We start from the raw sequence: 24,975 nt of genomic DNA on the forward strand, positions 1-24,975 counted from the left end.
TCTGTTATTTTATGTGTGTGTGTGTGTGTGTGTGTGTGTGTGTGTGTGTGTGTGTGTGTGTGTGTGTGTGTGTGTGTGTGTGTGTGTGTGTGTGTGTGTGTGTGTGTGTATGTGTATGCGTGTGCTTGTGTGTGTGTGTGGGTGTGCGTGCGTGCGTGTGTGTGTGTGTACTCACCTATTTGTACTCACCTATTTGTGGTTGCAGGGGTCGAGTCCTAGCTCCTGGCCCCGCCTCTTCACCGGTCGCTACTAGGCCCTCTCTCTCCCCGCTCCATGAGCTTTATCAAACCTCGTCTTAAAACTGTGTATGGTTCCTGCCTCCACTACGTCATTTTCTAGGCTATTCCACTGCCTTACAACTCTATGACTGAAGAAATACTTCCTACTATCTCTCTGACTCATTTGTGTCTTCAACTTCCAATTGTGGCCTCTTGTTTCTGTGTCCCCTCCCTGGAACATCCTGTCTTTGTCCACCTTGTCTATTCCACGCAGTATTTTATATGTCGTTATCATGTCTCCCCTGACCCTCCTGTCCTCCAGTGTCGTCAGGCCGATTTCCCTTAATCTTTCTTCATAGGACATTCCCCTTAGCTCTGGAACTAACCTTGTCGCAAACCTTTGTACTTTCTCTAGTTTCTTGACGTGCTTTATCAAGTGCGGGTTCCAAACAGGTGCTGCATACTCCAGTATGGGCCTGACATACACGGTGTACAGTGTCTTGAATGATTCCTTACTAAGGTATCGGAATGCTGTTCTCAGGTTTGCCAGGCGCCCATATGCTGCAGCAGTTATCTGATTGATGTGTGCTTCCGGAGACATGCTCGGTGTTATACTCACCCCAAGATCTTTCTCCTTGAGTGAGGTTTGCAGTCTTTGGCCACCTAGCCTATACTCTGTCTGTGGTCTTCTGTTCCCTTCCCCTATCTTCATGACTTTGCATTTGGCAGGATTAAATTCGAGAAGCCATTTGCTGGACCAGGTGTCCAGTCTGTCCAGGTCTCTTTGAAGTCCTGCCTGGTCCTCATCAGATTTAATTCTCCTCATTAACTTCACATCATCTGCAAACAGGGACACTTCTGAGTGTGTGTGTGTGTGTGTGTGTGTGTGTGTGTGTGTGTGTGTGTGTGTGTGTACTCACCTAGTTGAGGTTTCAGGGATCGAGTCCAAGCTCCTGGCCCCGTGTATGTGTGTGTGTGTGTGTGTGTGTGTGTGTGTGTGTTTGTGGGTGTGTGTGTGGGTGTTTTTGCCTCCTTGCACCGTCGGGTAAACCAGGGGTTCGTTCTGGTCTTCCCGTTGTTACTGTTGCCCTTGGGAATAAACCTTTCCACTGCCTCCTTGCATTTTGTTGCTACATATTCCATCATTTCATTTACTGGCTTTCCTGCCAGTTCTCTGTCCCACTGGACCTCCCGCAGGAAGTTCTTCAACCCTATGTGCGTGTACTCACCTAGTTGAGGTTGCGGGGGTCGAGTTGCGTGTGTGTGTGTGCATATGTGTGTGTGTGTGTGTGTGTGTGTGTGTGTGTGTGTGTGTGTGTGTGTGTGTGTGTGTGTGTGTGTGTGTGTGTGTATGTGTGCGTGCTTGTGTGTATGCATATATTTATACGCTCGTGTCCGTGCGTGCGCCCTCGTGTGTGTATGTGTGCGCGCGCGCGCTAGAGTGGGTGTATGACCCACTTAATATTTGTATTTATAACTCATTACAATTGTGACCAGGTGTGGACGTATCAGTGGTTCATTACTTTGTAATTTGTTCATGACTGTAACCATGTATAGGAGTGAGGCTGATTCATTACCTCTGTAACTTGCCATGATTAGTGACCAGATCTACCTGGAGTTCATTACCTTTGTAACTAGTTCAGCTATCATAACTTTGGGGTCCAGTCCCTGGACCCATTATGTACCTTTGTAATCTTTTGACTACCGCCCACAGGATGGGTATGGGCTGCATAATAAAGATATTAAACTAACTAAACTCCCTGGATGGTTGCTATGTACCAGCCTGTTTCCTTGTGTATACTCACATGACAGGAAGATAGTACCTCCCTGGATGGTTGCTATGTACCAGCCTGTTTCCTTGTGTATACTCACATGACAGGAAGATAGTACCTCCCTGGATGGTTGCTATGTACCAGCCTGTTTCCTTGTGTATACTCACATGACAGGAAGATAGTACCTCCCTGGATGGTTGCTGTGTACCAACCTGTTACCTTGTGTATACTCACATGACAGGAAGATAGTACCTCCCTGGATGGTTGCTGTGTACCAACCTGTTTCCTTGTGTATACTCGCATGACAGGAAGATAGTACCTCCCTGGATGGTTGCTGTGTACCAACCTGTTACCCTGTGTATACTCACATGACAGGAAGATAGTACCTTCCTGCGTGGTAGCTGTGTACCAACCTGTTACCTTGTGTATACTCACATGACAGGAAGATAGTACCTCCCTGGATGGTTGCTGTGTACCAACCTGTTTCCTTGTGTATACTCACATGACAGGAAGATAGTACCTTCCTGCGTGGTAGCTGTGTACCAACCTGTTACCTTGTGTATACTCACATGACAGGAAGATAGTACCTCCCTGGATGGTTAGTCTCTCTTCTCCTCCCGCCTACAATAACTGCACACATTGCATCAGTCACTGAGCTGGTGACTGTAACAACCTGATACAAGCCTTAGTTACTGATACCATAGCTCGGTGGTAGAGCACTCAGCTCGAGCCCCGGCAAGAGTAAAAACATTGAGGATGTGTTTATTTAAGACATCTGTCCCTATTCACCTACCAGTAAATAGGTACCTGGGTGTTAGTCGACTGGTGTGGGTCGCATCCTGGGGACAAAATTAACCTAAGTTGCCCGAAAAGCTCTGCATAACAAAGGGCTTTCTATATAATATATCAGTGATGTCAGCTATGGTCTGTATAAGTTGCATCATATACTTGTAGAAATAAAGATTATTATTATTATTATTATTACTATTATTATTATTATTATTATTATTATTATTATTATTATTATTATTATTATTATTATTATTATTATTATTAAAAATTGGTTCAAAAAACTCATGAGCAAACACCAAGACCTATTGGAAAATGTTTTGGTTATGGGATCTTTATCACCGAAACGTTTTCTTTGTTACCGAAACGTTTTCTAATAAATATGTCTTAGTGTTTTTCACGTGTCTTTTCCACATGTGTGCATGTGTGTGTGTGTGTGTGTGTGTGTGTGTGTGTGTGTGTGTGTGTGTGTGTGTGTGTGTGCGTGCGTGTGTGGGTGTGTGTGAGGGTGTGTGTGCGGGTGTGTGTGAGGGTGTGTGTGTATGTGTGCGTGTGTGTGTGTGTGTGTGTGCGTGTGTGGGTGTGTGTGTGCGTGTGTGGGTGTGTGTGTGTGTGTGGGTGTGTGTGTGTGGGTGTGTGTGAGGGTGTGTGTGGGTGTGTGTGAGGGTGTGTGTGTGTGGGTGTTGGTGTGTGTATGTGTGGGTGTGTGTGTGTGGGTGTGCGTCCTTGTGTGTATGCATGTATTTGTACGCTCGTGTGCACATGTCCGTGCGTGCGCCCTCGTGTGTGTATGTGTGCGCGCGCATGCTAGTGTGGGTGTATGATCCACTTAATATTTGTATTTATAACTCATTACAATTGTGACCAGGTGTGGACGTATCAGTGGTTCATTACTTTGTAATTTGTTCATGACTGTAACCATGTATAGGAGTGAAGCTGATTCATTACCTCTGTAACTTGCCATGATTGTGACCAGATCTACCTGGAGTTCATTACCTTTGTAACTAGTTCAGCTATCATAACTTTGGGGTCCAGTCACTGGACCCATTATGTACCTTTGTAATCTTTTGACTACCGCCCACAGGATGGGTATGGGCTGCATAAAGATATTAAACTAAAGTGTATGTGTGTGTGTGTGTGTGTGTGTGTGTGTGTGTGTGTGTGTGTGTGTGTGTGTGTGTGTGTGTGTGTGTGTGTGTGTGTGTGTGGTGTGTGTGACTCAACAATCAATATTTGCACCAATAACTCATTACAGTTGTGACCGGGTGTGGAAGTGTGAATTGCTCATTACTCTATAATTTGTTCATGATTGTAGCCAAAGTATAAACGTAAGTAACCATTCTACAGAACTCATTACCTTTGTAACTTGTGAGCTCATTACCTTTGTACCTAGTTCAGCTATCAAAACTTTGGGGGCCCAGTCCCTGGACCCATTACGTACCTCTGTAATCTGTAAATACCTTTGTAACTTGTCATGATTGTGACCAGACTTACCTGGAGTTCATTACCTTTGTAAATTGTGAGTTCATTACCTTTGTAAATTGTGAGTTCATTACCTTTGTAAATTGTGAGTTCATTACCTCTGTAACTTGCTCAGCTATCAAAACTTTGGAGTCCAGTCCCTGGACCAATTATGTACCTCTGTAATCTTTTGACTACCGCCCACAGGATGGGTATGGGGTGCATAATAAACATATTAAACTAACTTTGTGAAACAATTACTGGACTTATTTCAGTCACTTCTGGCAGTTTGGGAGACAGCTCTCAGGATTATTCTTGGCTGTCCCAGATCTACAAAAGTTCTTAATATGAGGAAGGAGCTTGGTATTTCTAGTATCAGTGATAGGATTGTTGAAATTAACACTGTACTCAGTATTAGAATGTTGAGAAGCGAACCAGACACTGTCACAGTGAATCTTACGAAGTGTCTAGAGGTAAATACACACAGATCTAAATGGATTGTGAAAACGTGCAATTGCATTAAGTTTTATAACCTGCATGAACTGTATCACTGTAGGCAACAAGAGCATTTCACCCCTCCATGGAAGATGTGTTCATTTAATATCACATACCTACAAGTTCCTCCCAAGAAGCTCATTGCTAGTAATCCCTTCCTTAAATCTCTTGTTAGAGCAACTGCTCAAGAAGAAATTTCTCACCTAGCTGGTAGTAACAAGTTATCACAAGTTATATACACTGATGGATCTAAACAGGAGTCTTCTGGCAGGGCTGCATCTGCTCTTGTTGCCACCTCCCTAGTTAAGAACGATAATAAATTTGTTGAGTTAGGCATAAGAATTAACAACTGGGCGTCTACACTGCAAACTGAATTGTTTGCAATCCTAATGGCGCTAAAGCTAACCTATGACACTGAGCTTGACTCTGTCATCATTACTGATTCTATGTCATCATTGAAGGCTCTTGGCTCATATAATGACTCCAACAACATGCTCATTGGGGAAGCCAGGTATAGATACTCAAAAATTAGGGACAAAGGAATTAATGTACAATTGCTATGGATCCCATCACACATTGGATTACTCCTTCATGATAAAGTTGATATGTTAGCCAAGAAGAGTACCCAGAAGGAGTATGTAGAATATAACTTTGGTATAACTGTGTCTAGCATTAGGAATAATATTAGGAGAGAAGTAAATAATGAAAATGATTGTTATAGGAATGCAGTTAGAAGCCTGAGTAGATCTATAACCCACTATGATAACATGAACGTAGATAAGTATGTTTATGGAGCAACTTGCAATGTGAACAGACTGACTGATGTTGTAGTGGCCAGGCTTAGGCTTGGTTACAAGTACTTCTGGCAGTTTGGGAGACACACAGATGATGATCAAACTAAATGTAAATTATGTGATCAGGCATATGGTCACTCTCTTGAACACTATGTGCTTAATTGTCCACTTATTGAGGAATACAGAGACAGACAGTATAATAACCTATGTGACATGTCAAGATATCTTATTAATGAAAATAAGATACCAGATATACTAAGCAAATTTCCTAAATTTGCTTGCAACAGATAAGTGAACTATAGATTTGTAGATATAAATCCATATGTATTCCTGTTAACCCTTTGGGGCCTAGTTCCTAGGCCTTTTGTGTATCCATATGCTCTCGCGCTACCGTCCATAGGATGGATATGGGGTGCACAATAAACTAGCCACTTCGGTGGCAAAATCTAAAAAAAAAAATCTGCTCGATCCAGGAGAGGTCTTCCTCAACTTCCATAACCCGTACATCAATGTACTCAACAGGTCTGGTAGCTGTACCACAGTGTACTCAACAGGCCTGGTAGCTGTACTTCAGTGTACTCAACAGGCCTGGTAGCTGTAGCTCAGTGTACTCAACAGGCCTGGTAGCTGTACCTCAGTGTACTCAACAGGCCTGGTAGCTGTACCTCAGTGTACTCAACAGGTCTGGTAGCTGCACCTCAGTGTACTCAACAGGCCTGGTAGCTGTACCTCAGTGTACTCAACAGGCCTGGTAGCTGTACCTCAGTGTACTCAACAGGCCTGGTAGCTGTACCTCAGTGTACTCATCGATACCATGCCTAACCCTTCTTGGGTAGGGTAGGTGCCTGAGCCCGAGACTTTAGCTCATAAGACTGTCATTCCCCTTAGTCCCCTTGGGGCGGGGATGGCAGACCAGAGAGGCCTAGCTTGTGGCTAGGCCTGGGGACAGTTGGTCCCAAAGATGAGGAGGTACTTGTGCCTCCTCCCATGGGAGACTTAGGTCTCAGACACTCCCTAAAGAGGGAGCCAAGGCCGGGCCACCACTTGGAAAAGGCCCGGGCCGGGAGAATACCAGCGAATCTTTAATAATAATAATAAAATAATCAGTGTACTCAACAGGTCTGGTAGCTGTACCTCAGTGTACTCAACAGGCCTGGTAGCTGTACCTCAGTGTACTCAACAGGCCTGGTAGCTGTTTACCTGGAGTTTACCTGGAGAGAGTTTCGGGGGTCAACGCCCCCGCGGCCCGGTCTGTGACCAGGCCTCCCGGTGGATCAGCGCCTGATCAACCAGGCTGTTGCTGCTGGCTGCACGCAAACCAACGTACGAGCCACAGCCCGGCTGATCAGGAACTGACTTTAGGTGCTTGTCCAGTGCCAGCTTGAAGACTGCCAGGGGTCTGTTGGTAATCCCCCTTATGTGTGCTGGGAGGCAGTTGAACAGTCTCGGGCCCCTGACACTTATTGTATGGTCTCTTAACGTGCTAGTGACACCCCTGCTTTTCATTGGGGGGATGGTGCATCGTCTGCCAAGTCTTTTGCTTTCGTAGTGAGTGATTTTCGTGTGCAAGTTCGGTACTACTCCCTCTAGGATTTTCCAGGTGTATATAATCATGTATCTCTCCCTCCTGCGTTCCAGGGAATACAGGTTTAGAAACCTCAAGCGCTCCCAGTAATTGAGGTGTTTTATCTCCGTTATGCGCGCCGTGAAAGTTCTCTGTACATTTTCTAGGTCGGCAATTTCACCTGCCTTGAAAGGTGCTGTTAGTGTGCAGCAATATTCCAGCCTAGATAGAACAAGTGACCTGAAGAGTGTCATCATGGGCTTGGCCTCCCTAGTTTTGAAGGTTCTCATTATCCATCCTGTCATTTTACTAGCAGATGCGATTGATACAATGTTATGGTCCTTGAAGGTGAGATCCTCCGACATAATCACTCCCAGGTCTTTGACGTTGGTGTTTCGCTCTATTTTGTGGCCAGAATTTGTTTTGTACTCTGATGAAGATTTAATTTCCTCATGTTTACCATATCTGAGTAATTGAAATTTCTCATCGTTGAACTTCATATTGTTTTCTGCAGCCCACTGAAAGATTTGATTGATGTCCGCCTGGAGCCTTGCAGTGTCTGCAATGGAAGACACTGTCATGCAGTGTACTCAACAGGCCTGGTAGCTGTACCTCACTGTACTCAACAGACATGGTAGCTGTACCTCAGTGTACTCAACAGACATGGTAGCTGTACCTCAGTGTACTCAACAGACATGGTAGCTGTACCTCAGTGTACTCAACAGACATGGTAGCTGTACCTCAGTGTACTCAACAGGCCTGGTAGCTGTACCTCAGTGTACTCAACAGGCCTGGTAGCTGTACCTCAGTGTACTCAACAGACATGGTAGCTGTACCTCAGTGTACTCAACAGACATGGTAGCTGTACCTCAGTGTACTCAACAGACATGGTAGCTGTACCTCAGTGTACTCAACAGGCCTGGTAGCTGTACCTCAGTGTACTCAACAGGCCTGGTAGCTGTACCTCAGTGTACTCAACAGACATGGTAGCTGTACCTCAGTGTACTCAACAGACATGGTAGCTGTACCTCAGTGTACTCAACAGGCCTGGTAGCTGTACCTCAGTGTACTCAACAGACATAGTAGCTGTACCTCAGTGTACTCAACAGGCCTTGTAGCTGTACCTCACTGTACTCAACAGACATGGTAGCTGTACCTCAGTGTACTCAACAGGCCTGGTATCTGTACCTCACTGTACTCAACAGACATGGTAGCTGTACCTCAGTGTACTCAACAGGCCTGGTAGCTGTACCTCACTGTACTCAACAGACATGGTAGCTGTACCTCAGTGTACTCAACAGGCCTGGTAGCTGTACCTCACTGTACTCAACAGACATGGTAGCTGTACCTCAGTGTACTCAACAGGTCTGGTAGCTGTACCTCAGTGTACTCAACAGGCCTGGTAGCTGTACCTCACTGTACTCAACAGACATGGTAGCTGTACCTCAGTGTACTCAACAGGCCTGGTAGCTGTACCTCACTGTACTCAACAGACATGGTAGCTGTACCTCAGTGTACTCAACAGGCCTGGTAGCTGTACCTCAGTGTACTCAATAGGCCTGGTAGCTGTACCTCAGTGTACTCAACAGGTCTGGTAGCTGTACCTCAGTGTACTCAACAGGTCTGGTAGCTGTACCTCAGTGTACTCAACAGGCCTGGTAGCTGTACCTCAGTGTACTCAACAGGTCTGGTAGCTGTACCTCAGTGTACTCAACAGGCCTGGTAGCTGTACCTCACTGTACTCAACAGACATGGTAGCTGTACCTCAGTGTACTCAACAGACATGGTAGCTGTACCTCAGTGTACTCAACAGACATGGTAGCTGTACCTCAGTGTACTCAACAGACATGGTAGCTGTACCTCAGTGTACTCAACAGGCCTGGTAGCTGTACCTCAGTGTACTCAACAGGCCTGGTAGCTGTACCTCACTGTACTCAACAGACATGGTAGCTGTACCTCAGTGTACTCAACAGACATGGTAGCTGTACCTCAGTGTACTCAACAGACATGGTAGCTGTACCTCAGTGTACTCAACAGGCCTGGTAGCTGTACCTCAGTGTACTCAACAGGCCTGGTAGCTGTACCTCAGTGTACTCAACAGACATGGTAGCTGTACCTCAGTGTACTCAACAGACATGGTAGCTGTACCTCAGTGTACTCAACAGGCCTGGTAGCTGTACCTCAGTGTACTCAACAGACATGGTAGCTGTACCTCAGTGTACTCAACAGGCCTGGTAGCTGTACCTCACTGTACTCAACAGACATGGTAGCTCTACCTCAGTGTACTCAACAGGCCTGGTAGCTGTACCTCACTGTACTCAACAGACATGGTAGCTGTACCTCAGTGTACTCAACAGGCCTGGTAGCTGTACCTCACTGTACTCAACAGACATGGTAGCTGTACCTCAGTGTACTCAACAGGCCTGGTAGCTGTACCTCACTGTACTCAACAGACATTGTAGCTGTACCTCAGTGTACTCAACAGGTCTGGTAGCTGTACCTCAGTGTACTCAACAGGCCTGGTAGCTGTACCTCACTGTACTCAACAGACATGGTAGCTGTACCTCAGTGTACTCAACAGGCCTGGTAGCTGTACCTCAATGTACTCAACAGACATGGTAGCTGTACCTCAGTGTACTCAACAGGCCTGGTAGCTGTACCTCAGTGTACTCAATAGGCCTGGTAGCTGTACCTCAGTGTACTCAACAGGTCTGGTAGCTGTACCTCAGTGTACTCAACAGGTCTGGTAGCTGTACCTCAGTGTACTCAATAGGCCTGGTAGCTGTACCTCAGTGTACTCAACAGGTCTCTTAGCTGTACCTCAGTGTACTCAACAGGTCTGGTAGCTGTACCTCAGTGTACTCAATAGGCCTGGTAGCTGTACCTCAGTGTACTCAACAGGTCTCTTAGCTGTACCTCAGTGTACTCAACAGGCCTGGTAGCTGTACCTCAGTGTACTCAACAGGTCTGGTAGCTGTACCTCAGTGTACTCAACAGGCCTGGTAGCTGTACCTCAGTGTACTCAATAGGCCTGGTAGCTGTACCTCAGTGTACTCAACAGGTCTGGTAGCTGTACCTCAGTGTACTCAACAGATCTGGTAGCTGTACCTCAGTGTACTCAACAGGCCTGGTAGCTGTACCTCACTGTACTCAACAGACATGGTAGCTGTACCTCAGTGTACTCAACAGGCCTGGTAGCTGTACCTCAGTGTACTCAATAGGCCTGGTAGCTGTACCTCTGTGTACTCAACAGGTCTGGTAGCTGTACCTCAGTGTACTCAACAGGCCTGGTAGCTGTACCTCATTGTACTCAATAGGCCTGGTAGCTGTACCTCAGTGTACTCAACAGGTCTGGTAGCTGTACCTCAGTGTACTCAACAGGTCTGGTAGCTGTACCTCAGTGTACTCAACAGGCCTGGTAGCTGTACCTCACTGTACTCAACAGACATGGTAGCTGTACCTCAGTGTACTCAACAGGCCTGGTAGCTGTACCTCAGTGTACTCAATAGGCCTGGTAGCTGTACCTCAGTGTACTCAACAGGTCTGGTAGCTGTACCTCAGTGTACTCAACAGGTCTGGTAGCTGTACCTCAGTGTACTCAACAGGCCTGGTAGCTGTACCTCAGTGTACTCAACAGGTCTCTTAGCTGTACCTCAGTGTACTCAACAGGCCTGGTAGCTGTACCTCAGTGTAGTCAACAGGCCTGGTAGCTGTACCTCAGTGTACTCAACAGGCCTGGTAGCTGTACCTCAGTGTACTCAACAGGCCTGGTAGCTGTACCTCAGTGTACTCAACAGGCCTGGTAGCTATACCTCAGTGTACTCAACAGGCCTGGTGGCTCTACCTCAATGTACTCAACAGACATGGTAGCTGTACCTCAGTGTACTCAACAGGCCTGGTAGCTGTACCTCAGTTTACTCAACAGGCCTGGTAGCTGTTTACCTGGAGTTTACCTGGAGAGAGTTTCGGGGGTCAACGCCCCCGCGGCCCGGTCTGTGACCAGGCCTCCTGGTGGATCAGCGCCTGATCAACCAGGCTGTTGCTGCTGGCTGCACGCAAACCAACGTACGAGCCAGAGCCCGTACCTCAGTGTACTCAACAGGTCTGGTAGCTGTACCTCAGTGTACTCAACAGGTCTGGTAGCTGTACCTCAGTGTACTCAACAGGCCTGGTAGCTGTACCTCAGTGTACTCAACAGGTCTGGTAGCTGTACCTCAGTGTACTCAACAGGTCTGGTAGCTGTACCTCAGTGTACTCAACAGGCCTGGTAGCTGTACCTCAGTGTACTCAACAGGCCTGGTAGCTGTACCTCAGTGTACTCAACAGGCCTGGTAGCTGTACCTCAGTGTACTCAACAGGCCTGGTAGCTGTACCTCAGTGTACTCAACAGGTCTGGTAGCTGTACCTCAGTGTACTCAACAGGCCTGGTAGCTGTACCTCAGTGTACTCAACAGGCCTGGTAGCTGTACCTCAGTGTACTCAACAGGCCTGGTAGCTGTACCTCAGTGTACTCAACAGGCCTGGTAGCTGTACCTCAGTGTACTCAACAGGCCTGGTAGCTGTACCTCAGTGTACTCAACAGGCCTGGTAGCTGTACGTCAGTGTACTCAACAGGCCTGGTAGCTGTACCTCAGTGTACTCAACAGGTCTGGTAGCTGTACCTCAGTGTACTCAACAGGCCTGGTAGCTGCACCTCAGTGTACTCAACAGGCCTGGTAGCTGTACCTCAGTGAACTCAACAGGTCTGGTAGCTGTACCTCAGTGTACTCAACAGACATGGTAGCTGTACCTCAGTGTACTCAACAGGCCTGGTAGCTGTACCTCAGTGTACTCAACAGGTCTGGTAGCTGTACCTCAGTGTACTCAACAGACATGGTAGCTGTACGTCAGTGTACTCAACAGGTCTGGTAGCTGTACCTCAGTGTACTCAACAGACATGGTAGCTGTACCTCAGTGTACTCAACAGGCCTGGTAGCTGTACCTCAGTGTACTCAACAGGCCTGGTAACTGTATTTCAGTGTACTCAACAGACATGGTAGCTGTACCTCAGTGTACTCAACAGGCCTGGTAGCTGTACCTCAGTGTACTCAACAGGTCTGGTAGCTGTACCTCAGTGTACTCAACAGGCCTTGTAGTTGTACCTCAGTGTACTCAACAGGCCTGGTAGCTGTACCTCAGTGTACTCAACAGGCCTGGTAGCTGTACCTCAGTGTACTCAACAGGCCTGGTAGCTGTACCTCAATGTACTCAACAGGTTTGGTAGCTGTACCTCAGTGTACTCAACAGGCCTGGTAGCTGTACCTCAGTGCACTCAACAGGTCTGGTAGCTGTACCTCAGTGTACTCAACAGGCCTGGTAGCTGTACCTCAGTGTACTCAACAGGTCTGGTAGCTGTACCTCAGTGTACTCAACAGGCCTGGTAGCTGTACCTCAATGTACTCAACAGGTCTGGTAGCTGTACCTCAGTGTACTCAACAGGTCTGGTAGCTGTACCTCAGTGTACTCAACAGGCCTGGTAGCTGTACCTCAGTGTACTCAACAGACCTTTTAGCTGTACCTCAGTGTACTCAACAGGTCTGTTAGCTGTACCTCAGTGTACTCAACAGGCCTGGTAGCTGTACCTCAATGTACTCAACAGACATGGTATCTGTACCTCAGTGTACTCAACAGGCCTTGTAGCTGTACCTCAGTGTACTCAACAGGCCTGGTAGCTGTACCTCAGTGCACTCAATAGGTCTGGTAGCTGTACCTCAGTGTACTCAACAGGCCTGGTAGCTGTACCTCAGTGTACTCAACAGGTCTGGTAGCTGTACCTCAGTGTACTCAACAGACATGGTAGCTGTACCTGAGTGCACTCAACAGGTCTGGTAGCTCGTTAGCGGCTGACTAGTTCCCACTTGCACTCTTTATGTAGTCTTACAACACTTCGCCGGGGTCTGGGGACTTAGTTTGTCTATATGTTTGATAATCATGTCCCTCGTGACAGTAATATTGCCCAGTTTGTTTTCTTCCACACGTTCAAAATTATTAAATGCTACAATAACATTTTTGACTTCTTGTGTGAAGACTGACTGGAAGTAACTTTAAAAGAACCTGTTCTCAGTGGTCTTATTTTTTCCCTGATAAATATTTGCCATATTCACCTGAAAGAACCCTTCTGGATTTTTCTTCCATTCTCTAGCAGTTGCACAACAGTTGCACAGTTACATTGAGTCTTCTTATCCCCCGCTCTTTAACTCTCTTAATACGAAAATATTAATCAATAAGGTTACGTCCTCTCCTATGATGCGCCTGGAATTTCCTCTGTTCTCTTCTAATAAATGATTTAGTCTCCCCTTCATCTATTTTGGAGAATCTTTATTTGGCCTAATTTTTCTCTGGGGAATATATATACACTGGGACATTGTACATTATTAAAAAATGTCTTATACGCGGTTCCTTTCATTATTGTAAGATCTTCATCAGTAGTCACTAGGCAGATAATCCCAGTCATGGCCAGACAGAGATTTAGATTAGATTTTGCCACCGAAGTGGCTAGTTTATTGTGCACCCCATATCTATCCTGTGGACGGTAGCGCGAGAGCATATGTTAGTTTTAGTTTAATATCTTTATTATGCACCCCATACCCATCCTGTGGGCGGTAGTCAAAAGATTACAAAGGTACATAATGGGTCCAGTGACTGGACCCCAAATTTATGATAGCTGAACTAGTTACAAAGGTAATGAACTCCAGGTAGATCTGGTCACAATCATGGCAAGTTACAGAGGTAATGAATCAGCTTCACTCCTATACATGGATACACAAAAGGCCTAGGAACTAGGCCCCAAAGGGTTAACAGGAATACATATGGATTTATATCTACATATCTATAGTTCACTTATCTGTTACAAGCAAATTTAGGAAATTTGCTTAGTATATCTGGTATCTTATTTTCATTAATAAGATATCTTGACATGTCACATAGGTTATTATACTGTCTGTCTCTGTATTCCTCAATAAGTGGACAATTAAGCACATAGTGTTCAAGAGAGTGACCATATGCCTGATCACATAATTTACATTTAGTTTGATCATCATCTGTGTGTCTCCCAAACTGCCAGAAGTACTTGTAACCAAGCCTAAGCCTGGCCACTACAACATCAGTCAGTCTGTTCACATTGCAAGTTGCTCCATAAACATACTTATCTACGTTCATGTTATCATAGTGGGTTATAGATCTACTCAGGCTTCTAACTGCATTCCTATAACAATCATTTTCATTATTTACTTCTCTCCTAATATTATTCCTAATGCTAGACACAGTTATACCAAAGTTATATTCTACGTTCTCCTTCTCGTTCCTAAACTCCATTATTATCGGGATAACTAAAATCGGGTCTCTTACCATATTATTGTTGTTCTGGTGCTCCCTTGAGCCAAGTTCTTCACTGATCTCTAGATTATATGTGAGTTTCCTTATATGACAATACGAGCTTGAGTAAATTATTACCTGAAGCTGATTTGTCATAAACCGTTATAAAAAGTAGTCCTGAATCACTTCCAGGAAGTCACTGGACTCCAAATTACTGGTCAAAGAAGTACAGTTAATTTGCCTGGAAGATATAACAATTTCAACCCAGAGAACTCTGTCGCTACCTGAGTTTGGGGGGAATTGATATACTGAACCTAAAATAAATCTGTCCTGTCCTTCTAGTAAATCTACCTAGACTTAGACTTGCATTCCGCGTCCATTCCTTCAATTTCTATACCTGTTTTATGCAACAATTCATTTTTCTGGAACACATGTAGCTACTCCCCCCCCTTCCCTTCCCCTTGTTTGTATCAACATAGAGCAACTTGAACATTAAAATGGTATAAAATACCGACAGGTATTTTACCTAACATAGAGCAACTTGTCAGGTAAAAGGACACAAGTGCAACTAATGTGATATTTTTTTTTTTTTGATCACAACAAAAACATCAATAAAATGTCACATTAGTTGCACTTGTGTTCTTTTACTTAACATATTGTTGGTAATTCAACCCACATTAATAGAGCATACCACTGGTGGGGATAGAACCCGCGATCAGAGAGTGGTAAAACTCCAGACCGTGTTAGCCACTGTGCCAGCTGACTATAATAAGATTCATCCAACTAGGTTTATTTATTCACCATAGGTAGGTTAGTATAGGCACCAATGTGACCACAAATGTATCAAATAAGAGGTGATCAGTCGCTTAGCTCAAACAGAAGGTAAACAGTCCCTCAGCCCATACAGGAGGTAATCAGTCCCTCAGCCCAGACAGAAGGTGATCAGTCCCTCAGTCTTGATAACTCTGTCTCCACATTAAACAAATCTTCACTAAAGACAATCAGGTCCAATTCATGTTTAGTTTAGTAAAGATTAGTTACTAAATCTCTCCTCCTCCTCAGATCAAACTTGATTACTCCCTCCCTCCCCAGGCCTATAATAATAATAATAATAATAATAATAATAATAATAATAACAATAATAATAATAATAATAATAATAATGTTTATTTCTACAAGTACATGGTACAACGTTTACAGACCATAGCTGACATCAGTGACATACCATATAGAAAGCCCCTGATTGTGCAAAGCATTTCCCGCAACTTGTCCCAGGATGCGACCCACACCAGTCGGCTAACACCCAGGTACCTACTTCCTTCTAGGTGAACATGGACAGCAGGTGTCTTAAGGAAACACCCAGTGTTTCCACACGTACTGGGGATCGAACCACGGAGACTCAGTATGTGAGCTAAGTTCGCTAACATCCGTGTTACAGGAGTACCAACTATCCTCAATGCACTGTAGGACCCCTACGGGTGTAGCTCTTCCCCATAAACGTAATAACGTTACCTTGGAAGGCAGTGGGGTCGATAGTGGCTATTTTGTTGGAAGAAAGGTTCACCTCACTTAAGGTGGTAGAGTTGAACGCCAGGGACTTGTCTCCCAAGGTGGGAATGTTAGTGTCCTCTATTAGTAGTGTTACCAGCGAGGTGAGTGACCTGCAACATTGATAAAGAGGTGAGTGACCTGCAACATTGATAAAGAGGTGAGTGACCTGCAATATTAATAATGAATTGAGTGACCTGCAGCACTAACAGTGACGTTAGGGACCTGCAACACTAACAGTGACGTTAGGGACCTGCAGCACTAACAGTGACGTTAGGGACCTGCAACACTAACAGTGACGTTAGGGACCTGCAACACTAACAGTGACGTGAGGGACCTACAACACTAACAGTGACCTGAGGGACCTGCAACACTAACAGTGACGTTAGGGACCTGTAACACTAACAGTGACGTTAGGGACCTGCAACATTAACAGTGACGTGAGGGACCTGCAACACTAACAGTGACGTGAGGGACCTACAACACTAACAGTGACCTGAGGGACCTGCAACACTAACAGTGACGTTAGGGACCTGCAACACTAACAGTGACGTTAGGGACCTGCAACATTAACAGTGACGTTAGGGACCTGCAACATTAACAGTGAAAATAGTAGGTGTTAGGGAGGCACCTTGACCTGATTGTCTTCATTAACCAGGCTTTATGACCCGTATAGGTTTGCTACTACTACTACTACTACTACTACTACTACTACTACTACTACTACTACTACTACTACTAATACTAATACTAATACTAATACTACTACTACTACTACTACTGCTGCTACTACTACTACTACTACTACTAATAATAATAATAATAATAATAATAATAAGAAGAAGAAGAAGAAGAAGAAGAAGAAAATAACTATAATAATAATACAGATAGATATATAGATCTAGACAGAAATATAGAAAGATGGAATGATAGATAACAAAACATTATTAAAGGTATTCTGGTACCTCTCTCTCTCTCTTCAAGCAAAGGTCGAGCCTTATCGCCATAACTAAAAAAAATGTTGCGCCCCGGGGGGAGGGGCAGAGTCCAAAGCTGAATGTGCTAGATCGTGTAGAAAATATAGAAGGCAAAAAACTCATGAAAACAAGGAATTGGAACGACTAGCCCGACACGGATGGTCATGGATACGAAGAGAAGCTCAACGCCAGTTTGAGAATGACATAGCATCCCAGAGTTGTTATGTTGCCACATCAGGAGGAAAACAACAGTAAGGGACCAGACAATGAGGCTGAAGAAGGAAGGAGGAGAGCTCACAGGGAATGACTGAGAAGTCTGTGAGGAGCTCAGTAAGAAATTTATGATGATATTCCCAGTAGCAACAGGAAGGCTACCAGCAAACGAAAGCACTAAAATGCATCAGCAAGCGATGTACACAATACATACAACTGGGGAAGAGGTGAGAAAGCTATTGTGTGAACTTGATACTGTGAGGGCAGTGGGACCAGATGATATCTCTCTGTGGTTCCTGAGAGAGGGAACAGAAGTACTGTGTGTGCCACTAGCAACAATCTTCAACAAGTCAGTCGAAACAGGGCGAGTGCCAGTTGTGTGGAAGAGACTTAATGTAGTCCTGTTTTTTTAGAAAGAAGACACAGGCAACTTTACACTACAGACCAGTGTAACTGACATGTATAGTATGCAAAGTTATAGAAAAGATTATCAGAAGTGTATTAGAGCACCTAAAAGAGTGGTGGCTTTAGATTTTGCCACCAAAGTGGCTACATTATTGTGGACCCCATACCCATCCTGTGGACGGTAGCGCAAGAGCATATGGATACACAAAAGGCCTAGGACATAGGCCCCAAAAGGGTTAACAGGAATACAATTGGATTTATATCTACAGTTCACTTATCTGTTACAAGCAGATTCATGAAATTTGCTTAGTATATCTGGTATCTTATTTTCATTAATAAGATATCTTGACATATCACATAGGTTATTATAATGTCTATATATTCCTCAACAAGTGGACAATTAAGCACATAGTGTTCAAGACAGTGACCATATTCCTGACCACATAATTTACATTTGGTTTGATCATCATCTGTGTGTCTCCCAAACTGCCAGAAGTACTTGTAACCAAGCCTAAGCCTGGCCACTACAACATCAGTCAGTACTTGTAACCAAGCCTAAGCCTGGCCACTACAACATCAGTCAGTACTTGTAACCAAGCCTAAGCCTGGCCACTACAACATCAGTCAGTACTTGTAACCAAGCCTAAGCCTGGCCACTACAACATCAGTCAGTACTTGTAACCAAGCCTAAGCCTGGCCACTACAACATCAGTCAGTACTTGTAACCAAGCCTAAGCCTGGCCACTACAACATCAGTCAGTACTTGTAACCAAGCCTAAGCCTGGCCACTACAACATCAGTCGGTACTCGTAACCAAGCCTAAGCCTGGCCACTACAACATCAGTCAGTACTTGTAACCAAGCCTAAGCCTGGCCACTACAACATCAGTCAGTACTTGTAACCAAGCCTAAGCCTGGCCACTACAACATCAGTCAGTACTTGTAACCAAGCCTAAGCCTGGCCACTACAACATCAGTCAGTACTTGTAACCAAGCCTAAGCCTGGCCACTACAACATCAGTCAGTACTTGTAACCAAGCCTACGCCTGGCCACTACAACATCAGTCAGTACTTGTAACCAAGCCTAAGCCTGGCCACTACAACATCAGTCAGTACTTGTAACCAAGCCTAAGCCTGGCCACTACAACATCAGTCAGTACTTGTAACCAAGCCTAAGTCTGGCCACTACAACATCAGTCAGTACTTGTAACCAAGCCTAAGCCTGGCCACTACAACATCAGTCAGTACTTGTAACCAAGCCTAAGTCTGGCCACTACAACATCAGTCAGTACTTGTAACCAAGCCTAAGTCTGGCCACTACAACATCAGTCAGTGTTCACACTGCAAGTTGCTAAATAAACATACTTATCTACGTTCTTGTTATCGTAGTGGGTTATAGATCTCAGGCTTCTAACTGCATTCCTATAACAATCATTTTCATTATTTACTTCTCTCCTAATATTTCTAATGTTAAACACAGATATATCAAAGTTATATTCTACATTCTCCATCAGGGTACTCTTCTTGGCTAACATATCAACTTTATCATGAAGGGGTAAACCAATGTGTGATGGGATTCATAGCAATTGTACATTAATTACTTTTTCCTGGATTTTTGAGTATCTGTACCTGGCTTCCCCAATGAATATGTTCTTGAGTCATTATATAAGTCAAGAGCCTTCAATGATGACATAGAATCAGTAATGATGATAGAGTCAAGCTCAGTGTCATAGGTTAGCTTTAGCGCCATTAGGATTGCAAACAATTCAGTTTGCAGTGTAGACGCCCAGTTGTTAATTCTTATGCCTAACTCAACAAATTTATTATCGTTCTTAACTAGGAAGGTGGCAACAAGAGCAGATGCAGCCCTGCCAGAAGACTCCTGTTTAGATCCATAAGTATATATAACTTGTGATAACTTATTACTACCTAGGAAGAAGTGGGTTTATACTTGACAACCAGCACGGCTTTAAAGAGAGTAAATCCTTCTCACAAACTAATTGGAGTGCTATGACAAGGTAACAGAGGTAAAGCAGGAGAGAGAGGAATGGGTTGATTGCATGTTCTTGGCTTATGGGAAGGCCTTTAGCACAGAGCCGCCAATATATTGGTACAAAAGCTAGAGGAGCAAGCAGCAATAAAAGGGGAAAGCGCTACAATGGATCAAAGTATACCTGGCGGAAAGGAAACAATGGGTGATTGTCCCTGAAGATGTGTCTGAATGGGTGCATGTGGCGAGTAGGGGTTCCACAAGGATCAGTGTTAAGATCGGTACTATTTCTTGTTAAATTAGACACATGTGCAACTCTTGGGTATCTTTATTGAGGAAACGTTTCGCCACACAGTGGCTTCATCAGTCCGTACAAAGGAGAATCTTGAAGAACTGGAGGAGAATGAGGTAATCAGTCCCTCAGCCTTGAGTCGATGTGGTCAGTCCATCAATCTTGAATAGAATACGGCATAAGTGCGGAGAAGGAGCTTATAGACCGTAGGTAGGAGAGTTGCAGCAGTCGTAGGTGGGCACGACCTACTTCCACATTGAACAAATGTGACACCACCTACGACTGCTGCAACTCTCCTACCTACGGTCTATAAGCTCCTTCTCCGCACTTATGCCGTATTCTATTCAAGATTGATGGACTGACCACATCGACTCAAGGCTGAGGGACTGATTACCTCATTCTCCTCCTGTTCTTCAAGATTCTCCTTTGTATGGACTGATGAAACCACTGTGTGGCGAAACGTTTCCTCAATAAAGATACCCAAGAGTTGCACATGTGTCTAATTTATCAACGTGTCGGTTCTCTGAACCATTTATCTACAACTATTTCTTGTATACGTGAATAACATGACAGAGGGGATAGAGTCAGAGGCAGCATTGCATATGATGTGAAACTAATGAGAATCCAAACAGATGAGGACCAGGAAAGACTACAAATGAATCTGGACAGATTGCACTTCTGGTCTGACAAGTGGCTATTGAGTTTTACTATAGCAAGTGCAAAGTTTGGGGAAGGGCAAAGAAGACTGCAGATAGAGCATAGGCTCCGGGGGCAAAGGCTACAATTCTCACCCAAGAAAAAGGGCCATGGGGTGAGTACTGTACCGAGCATATTGCCTGTCACGTACATCAACTGAATATCTGCTGCAGCATACGCACGTCTGACGAATCTAAAACTAGTTTTCAGAAATCTAAGTAAGGAGTCATTCACTGGAAAAAGTGCAGAGGTTTGCAAAAAGACCTGATGACACTATAAGAAAGAAGCACAAGGGGTGATATGATAATGTTGCACAAAATATTGAGAGGAAGTGATAGAGTAGACAGGGATAGATTGCATGAGTCAGGAAACACGAACGTAAGGGCACAGCGGGAAGTTGAAAACACAAGATGATTTGCTGATATGTTGGGAAGTGTTCCTTCAGTCTTAGAGTGAAATGACCTGGAGTTCGGAGTGGTAGAGGCGGTATTCATACATAGCTTGAAGAAGAGGCGCGTTAATAAGGCTCTCGAAGTAAGGAGAGAGTGAACCTAGTAGCGACCAGCGAAGAGGCGGGGCCAGGAGCTGAGACTCGACCCCTGCAACAACAGTCTCATGTGCAATACTGCCCAAAGCTTTTCTTCTCTCTCCTGTCTTACTTCTGTTACCTTGTCGGTAGAACTCCAGTAGGTTGGTGACACAGGATTCTCCATCCCTGAAGCCGTGCCAGTTGTCAAGTATGAACCCATTCCTCTCTAGGTGCTCCACCACTCTTCTCTTGATGATCTTCTCCATGACTTTTCATACTTTACATGTCAGTGACACTGGTCTGTAGTTTAACGCTGCCTCCCTTTCTTAAAACCTGGGAGTACACTTACTGTCTTCCACACCTCGGGCAGCTGGTGACTGTGATTGTTGTTGGTGAGTGCGCATGTTACTAGTGTGTGTGTGTGTGTGTACTCACCCACCTAATTGTACTTGCCTAATTGTGGTTGCAGGGGTCGATACTCAGCTCCTGGCCCCGCCTCTTCACTGAGTGCTACTAGGTCCTCTCTCTCCCTGTTTCATGAGCTTTATCATGTGTGTGTGTGTGTGTGTGTGTGTGTACTCACCTATTTGTACTCACCTATTTGTGGTTGCAGGGGTCGAGTCCTAGCTCCTGGCCCCGCCTCTTCACCGGTTGCTACTAGGCCCTCTCTCTCCCCGCTCCATGAGCTTTATCAAACCTCGTCTTAAAACTGTGTATGGTTCCTGCCTCCACTACGTCATTTCCTAGGCTATTCCACTGCCTTACAACTCTATGACTGAAGAAATACTTCCTACTATCTCTCTGACTCATTTGTGTCTTCAACTTCCAATTGTGGCCTCTTGTTTCTGTGTCCCCTCCCTGGAACATCCTGTCCTTGTCCACCTTGTCTATTCCACGCAGTATTTTATATGTCGTTATCATGTCTCCCCTGACCCTCCTGTCCTCCAGTGTCGTCAGGCCGATTTCCCTTAATCTTTCTTCATAGGACATTCCCCTTAGCTCTGGAACTAACCTTGTTGCAAACCTTTGTACTTTCTCTAGTTTCTTGACGTGCTTTATCAAGTGCGGGTTCCAAACAGGTGCTGCATACTCCAGTATGGGCCTGACATACACGGTGTACAGTGTCTTGAATGATTCCTTACTAAGGTATCGGAATGCTGTTCTCAGGTTTGCCAGGCGCCCATATGCTGCAGCAGTTATCTGATTGATGTGTGCTTCCGGAGACATGCTCGGTGTTATACTCACCCCAAGATCTTTCTCCTTGAGTGAGGTTTGCAGTCTTTGTCCACCTAGCCTATACTCTGTCTGCGGTCTTCTGTGCCCTTCCCCTATCTTCATGACTTTGCATTTGGCAGGATTAAATTCGAGAAGCCATTTGCTGGACCAGGTGTCCAGTCTGTCCAGGTCTCTTTGAAGTCCTGCCTGGTCCTCATCAGATTTAATTCTCCTCATTAACTTCACATCATCTGCAAACAGGGACACTTCTGAGTCTAACCCTTCCGTCATGTCGTTCACATATACCAAAAATAGCACTGGTCCTAAGACCGACCCCTGTGGGACCCCGCTCGTCACAGGTGCCCACTGTGATACTTACTTCTGTTATTTTATCATAGAACTCCAGAAGGTTTGTGACACAGGATTTGCCTTCCGTGAATCCGTGCTGGTTGGCATTTATACTCCTGTTCCGTTCCAGGTGCTCCACCACTCTCCTCCTGATAATCTTCTCCATAATTTTGCATACTATACACGTCAATGACACAGGTCTATAGTTTAGTGCCTCTTTTCTGTCTCCTTTTTTGAAAATGGGAACTGTGTGTGTGTGTGTGTGTGTGTGTGTGTGTGTGCTTGTATGTGTGTGTGTGTGCTTGTATGTGTGTGTGTGTGTGTGTGTGTGTGTGTGTGTGTGTGTGCTTGTATGTGTGTGTGTGTGTGTGTGTGTGTGTGTGTGTGTGTGTTGGGTCTTAGTGAATATGATTGAACTTAGTGATTGTGGAGATCAGGTGAAGATCACCTCAGTACCAATAAAACGTCTTGGTACTCACTCGAATGTGCTTGTCTCGATGGTACTCAGTTTGGTATTTTGTATGCTGATTCTCGTGAGTGCCGGGGCCGCGCTGAAGGTACCTGCAGGTAACTTACTCAACTCGTACATGTACAGAGTGACACTTGTTAGTGTCTCTGACGTCAGGGGGATAACTTCACCATACGAGCCAGTCTAACCCAGGACACAAAAAGAAACAATTATCAAAAAAAAATTTTGAATAGTAATTTGTTCCTGAAATTGAAAATTCCACTTAAAAGGAAGGTAAGTTTGCAAGCATTTTAAACTCAAGAATTTTCTGGATATTTTCCGATGGGTTTCCCGTGAGTGGGGAATGTTTAGTAACATAAGAATGGAGGAACGCTGCAGCAGGCCTACTGGCCTATACAAGGCAGATTTTCTCAAAACCAACCATTCCCACCCAAGTATTTGTCCAGCCTTTTCCCAAAGTTACCCAAGAATGTGCTTCAGTACCTCAGGTACTAATTAAACCCAGGTCAGGTCACGGAGGTCAATGAAAGTGAATGAGTGAAGTGCACTGAAGCTGGTGCGCAGCTTCATGTACACAGAGAACGAAAACACTTACGATGGCAATGTTTTCCAGGCTGGTGAAGTTCACCAGGTCAGACAGCGGCCACGACAGCACCTCCTCGCTATTATCCTCTGTGATGTAGAAATTCTGGAGTGTGTTGTAGGATGAACGCAGCGCTCCGGGACTCACAGTTTTCATGTTGTTCTGTGCCATCACCACCGTCCTGAGGAACACAGAACATATTTGTTTATAAATCATGGATCTGGTGGGGCTTGAACCCATGGCCAGTGAGTTCTAAAATTCACAGGCCAGTGTGTTAACCACTTGGCCAGATGGCTCTAATAAGATTCATCCAGCTATGTATATTTCTATTCACCTTAGGGAGGTTAGCATGGGCCACCACTGTGCCCTCACGGGTAAATCCCCACCAAGTCGTTCCTTTCGAAAATAGCATGGAGTAGAATTATTTTTACAGACGAATTCCACACCAGCGTTGCTGCATCGGGCTCTAGCTCAAGTCCCTTCCAAGCCACCATCATGACTCACGAAATCGTAATAACATGATTTCGTGAGTCATGTTGACATGATTCTGGCAAAGGGCTTTTGATCTAAGGATCTGGAGCAACCCCTCAGTTACCGTGGATCGAACCTGATTGCCTCCCATTCCTCAAGCGATAGTAAGTAAGTTTATTCAGGTATACACAAATACAGTTACATAGATTATCATACATAGCAGCATATGTGTAGAGAACCTGGGATAACCCAAAAAAGTCAGACAAACTGACTTATTTCCATTGGGGTCCTTTTAATACCTTATTATTATAATATAAAGGAGATAATATCTTATTATTATACTATAAAGGGGATATACCAGAGAATAAGGTCAAATGAGTTATTTACACTTACATTCATTAGGTACCTCTCGGCTGTCATCTTGAACTGGTTCATGCTATGACTGGCTTTGACATGTGCAGGCAGTCTGTTCCATAACTTTATTGTTCAACAATAAAAGGTGTTTGAAGCCTGCCCACTGACTGTGGCTACTACATAGTTGTGTTCTTTCCCCCTAGTACTATGATTGTTGTGTTCTCTCCCCCTCGTACTATGTTGTGTTCTCCAGTAGTACTATGTTGTGTTCTCCTCCCCTAGTACTATGACTGTTGTGCTCTCTCCACCTAGTACTATGATTGTTGTGTTCTCTCCACCTAGTACTATGATTGTTGTGTTCTCTCCACATAGTACTATGAGTGTTGTGTTCTCTCCACCTAGTACTATGATTGTTGTGTTCTCTCCACCTAGTACTATGA

The 24,975-nt window shown here is 44.8% G+C and overlaps 1 protein-coding gene across 1 annotated transcript in view; it reads right to left on the reverse strand.

The window, feature by feature from the left end:
- The window catches only part of LOC128693429 (slit homolog 1 protein), a 134,746-nt gene that overhangs the window by 11,142 nt on the left and 98,629 nt on the right, over positions 1-24,975 (reverse strand). The window contains exons 13-15 of the mRNA XM_070097448.1: positions 23,723-23,891; positions 23,138-23,310; positions 15,959-16,107 (exon numbers count right to left, since the gene is read on the reverse strand). Of these exons, the coding sequence (XP_069953549.1) occupies positions 15,959-16,107; positions 23,138-23,310; positions 23,723-23,891 (491 nt within the window). The remainder of the gene's footprint in view (positions 1-15,958; positions 16,108-23,137; positions 23,311-23,722; positions 23,892-24,975) is intronic.

Source organism: Cherax quadricarinatus, chromosome 57, assembly GCF_038502225.1.
Source record: "Cherax quadricarinatus isolate ZL_2023a chromosome 57, ASM3850222v1, whole genome shotgun sequence".
In the NCBI taxonomy this organism is placed as follows: Eukaryota; Metazoa; Arthropoda; class Malacostraca; order Decapoda; family Parastacidae; genus Cherax; species Cherax quadricarinatus.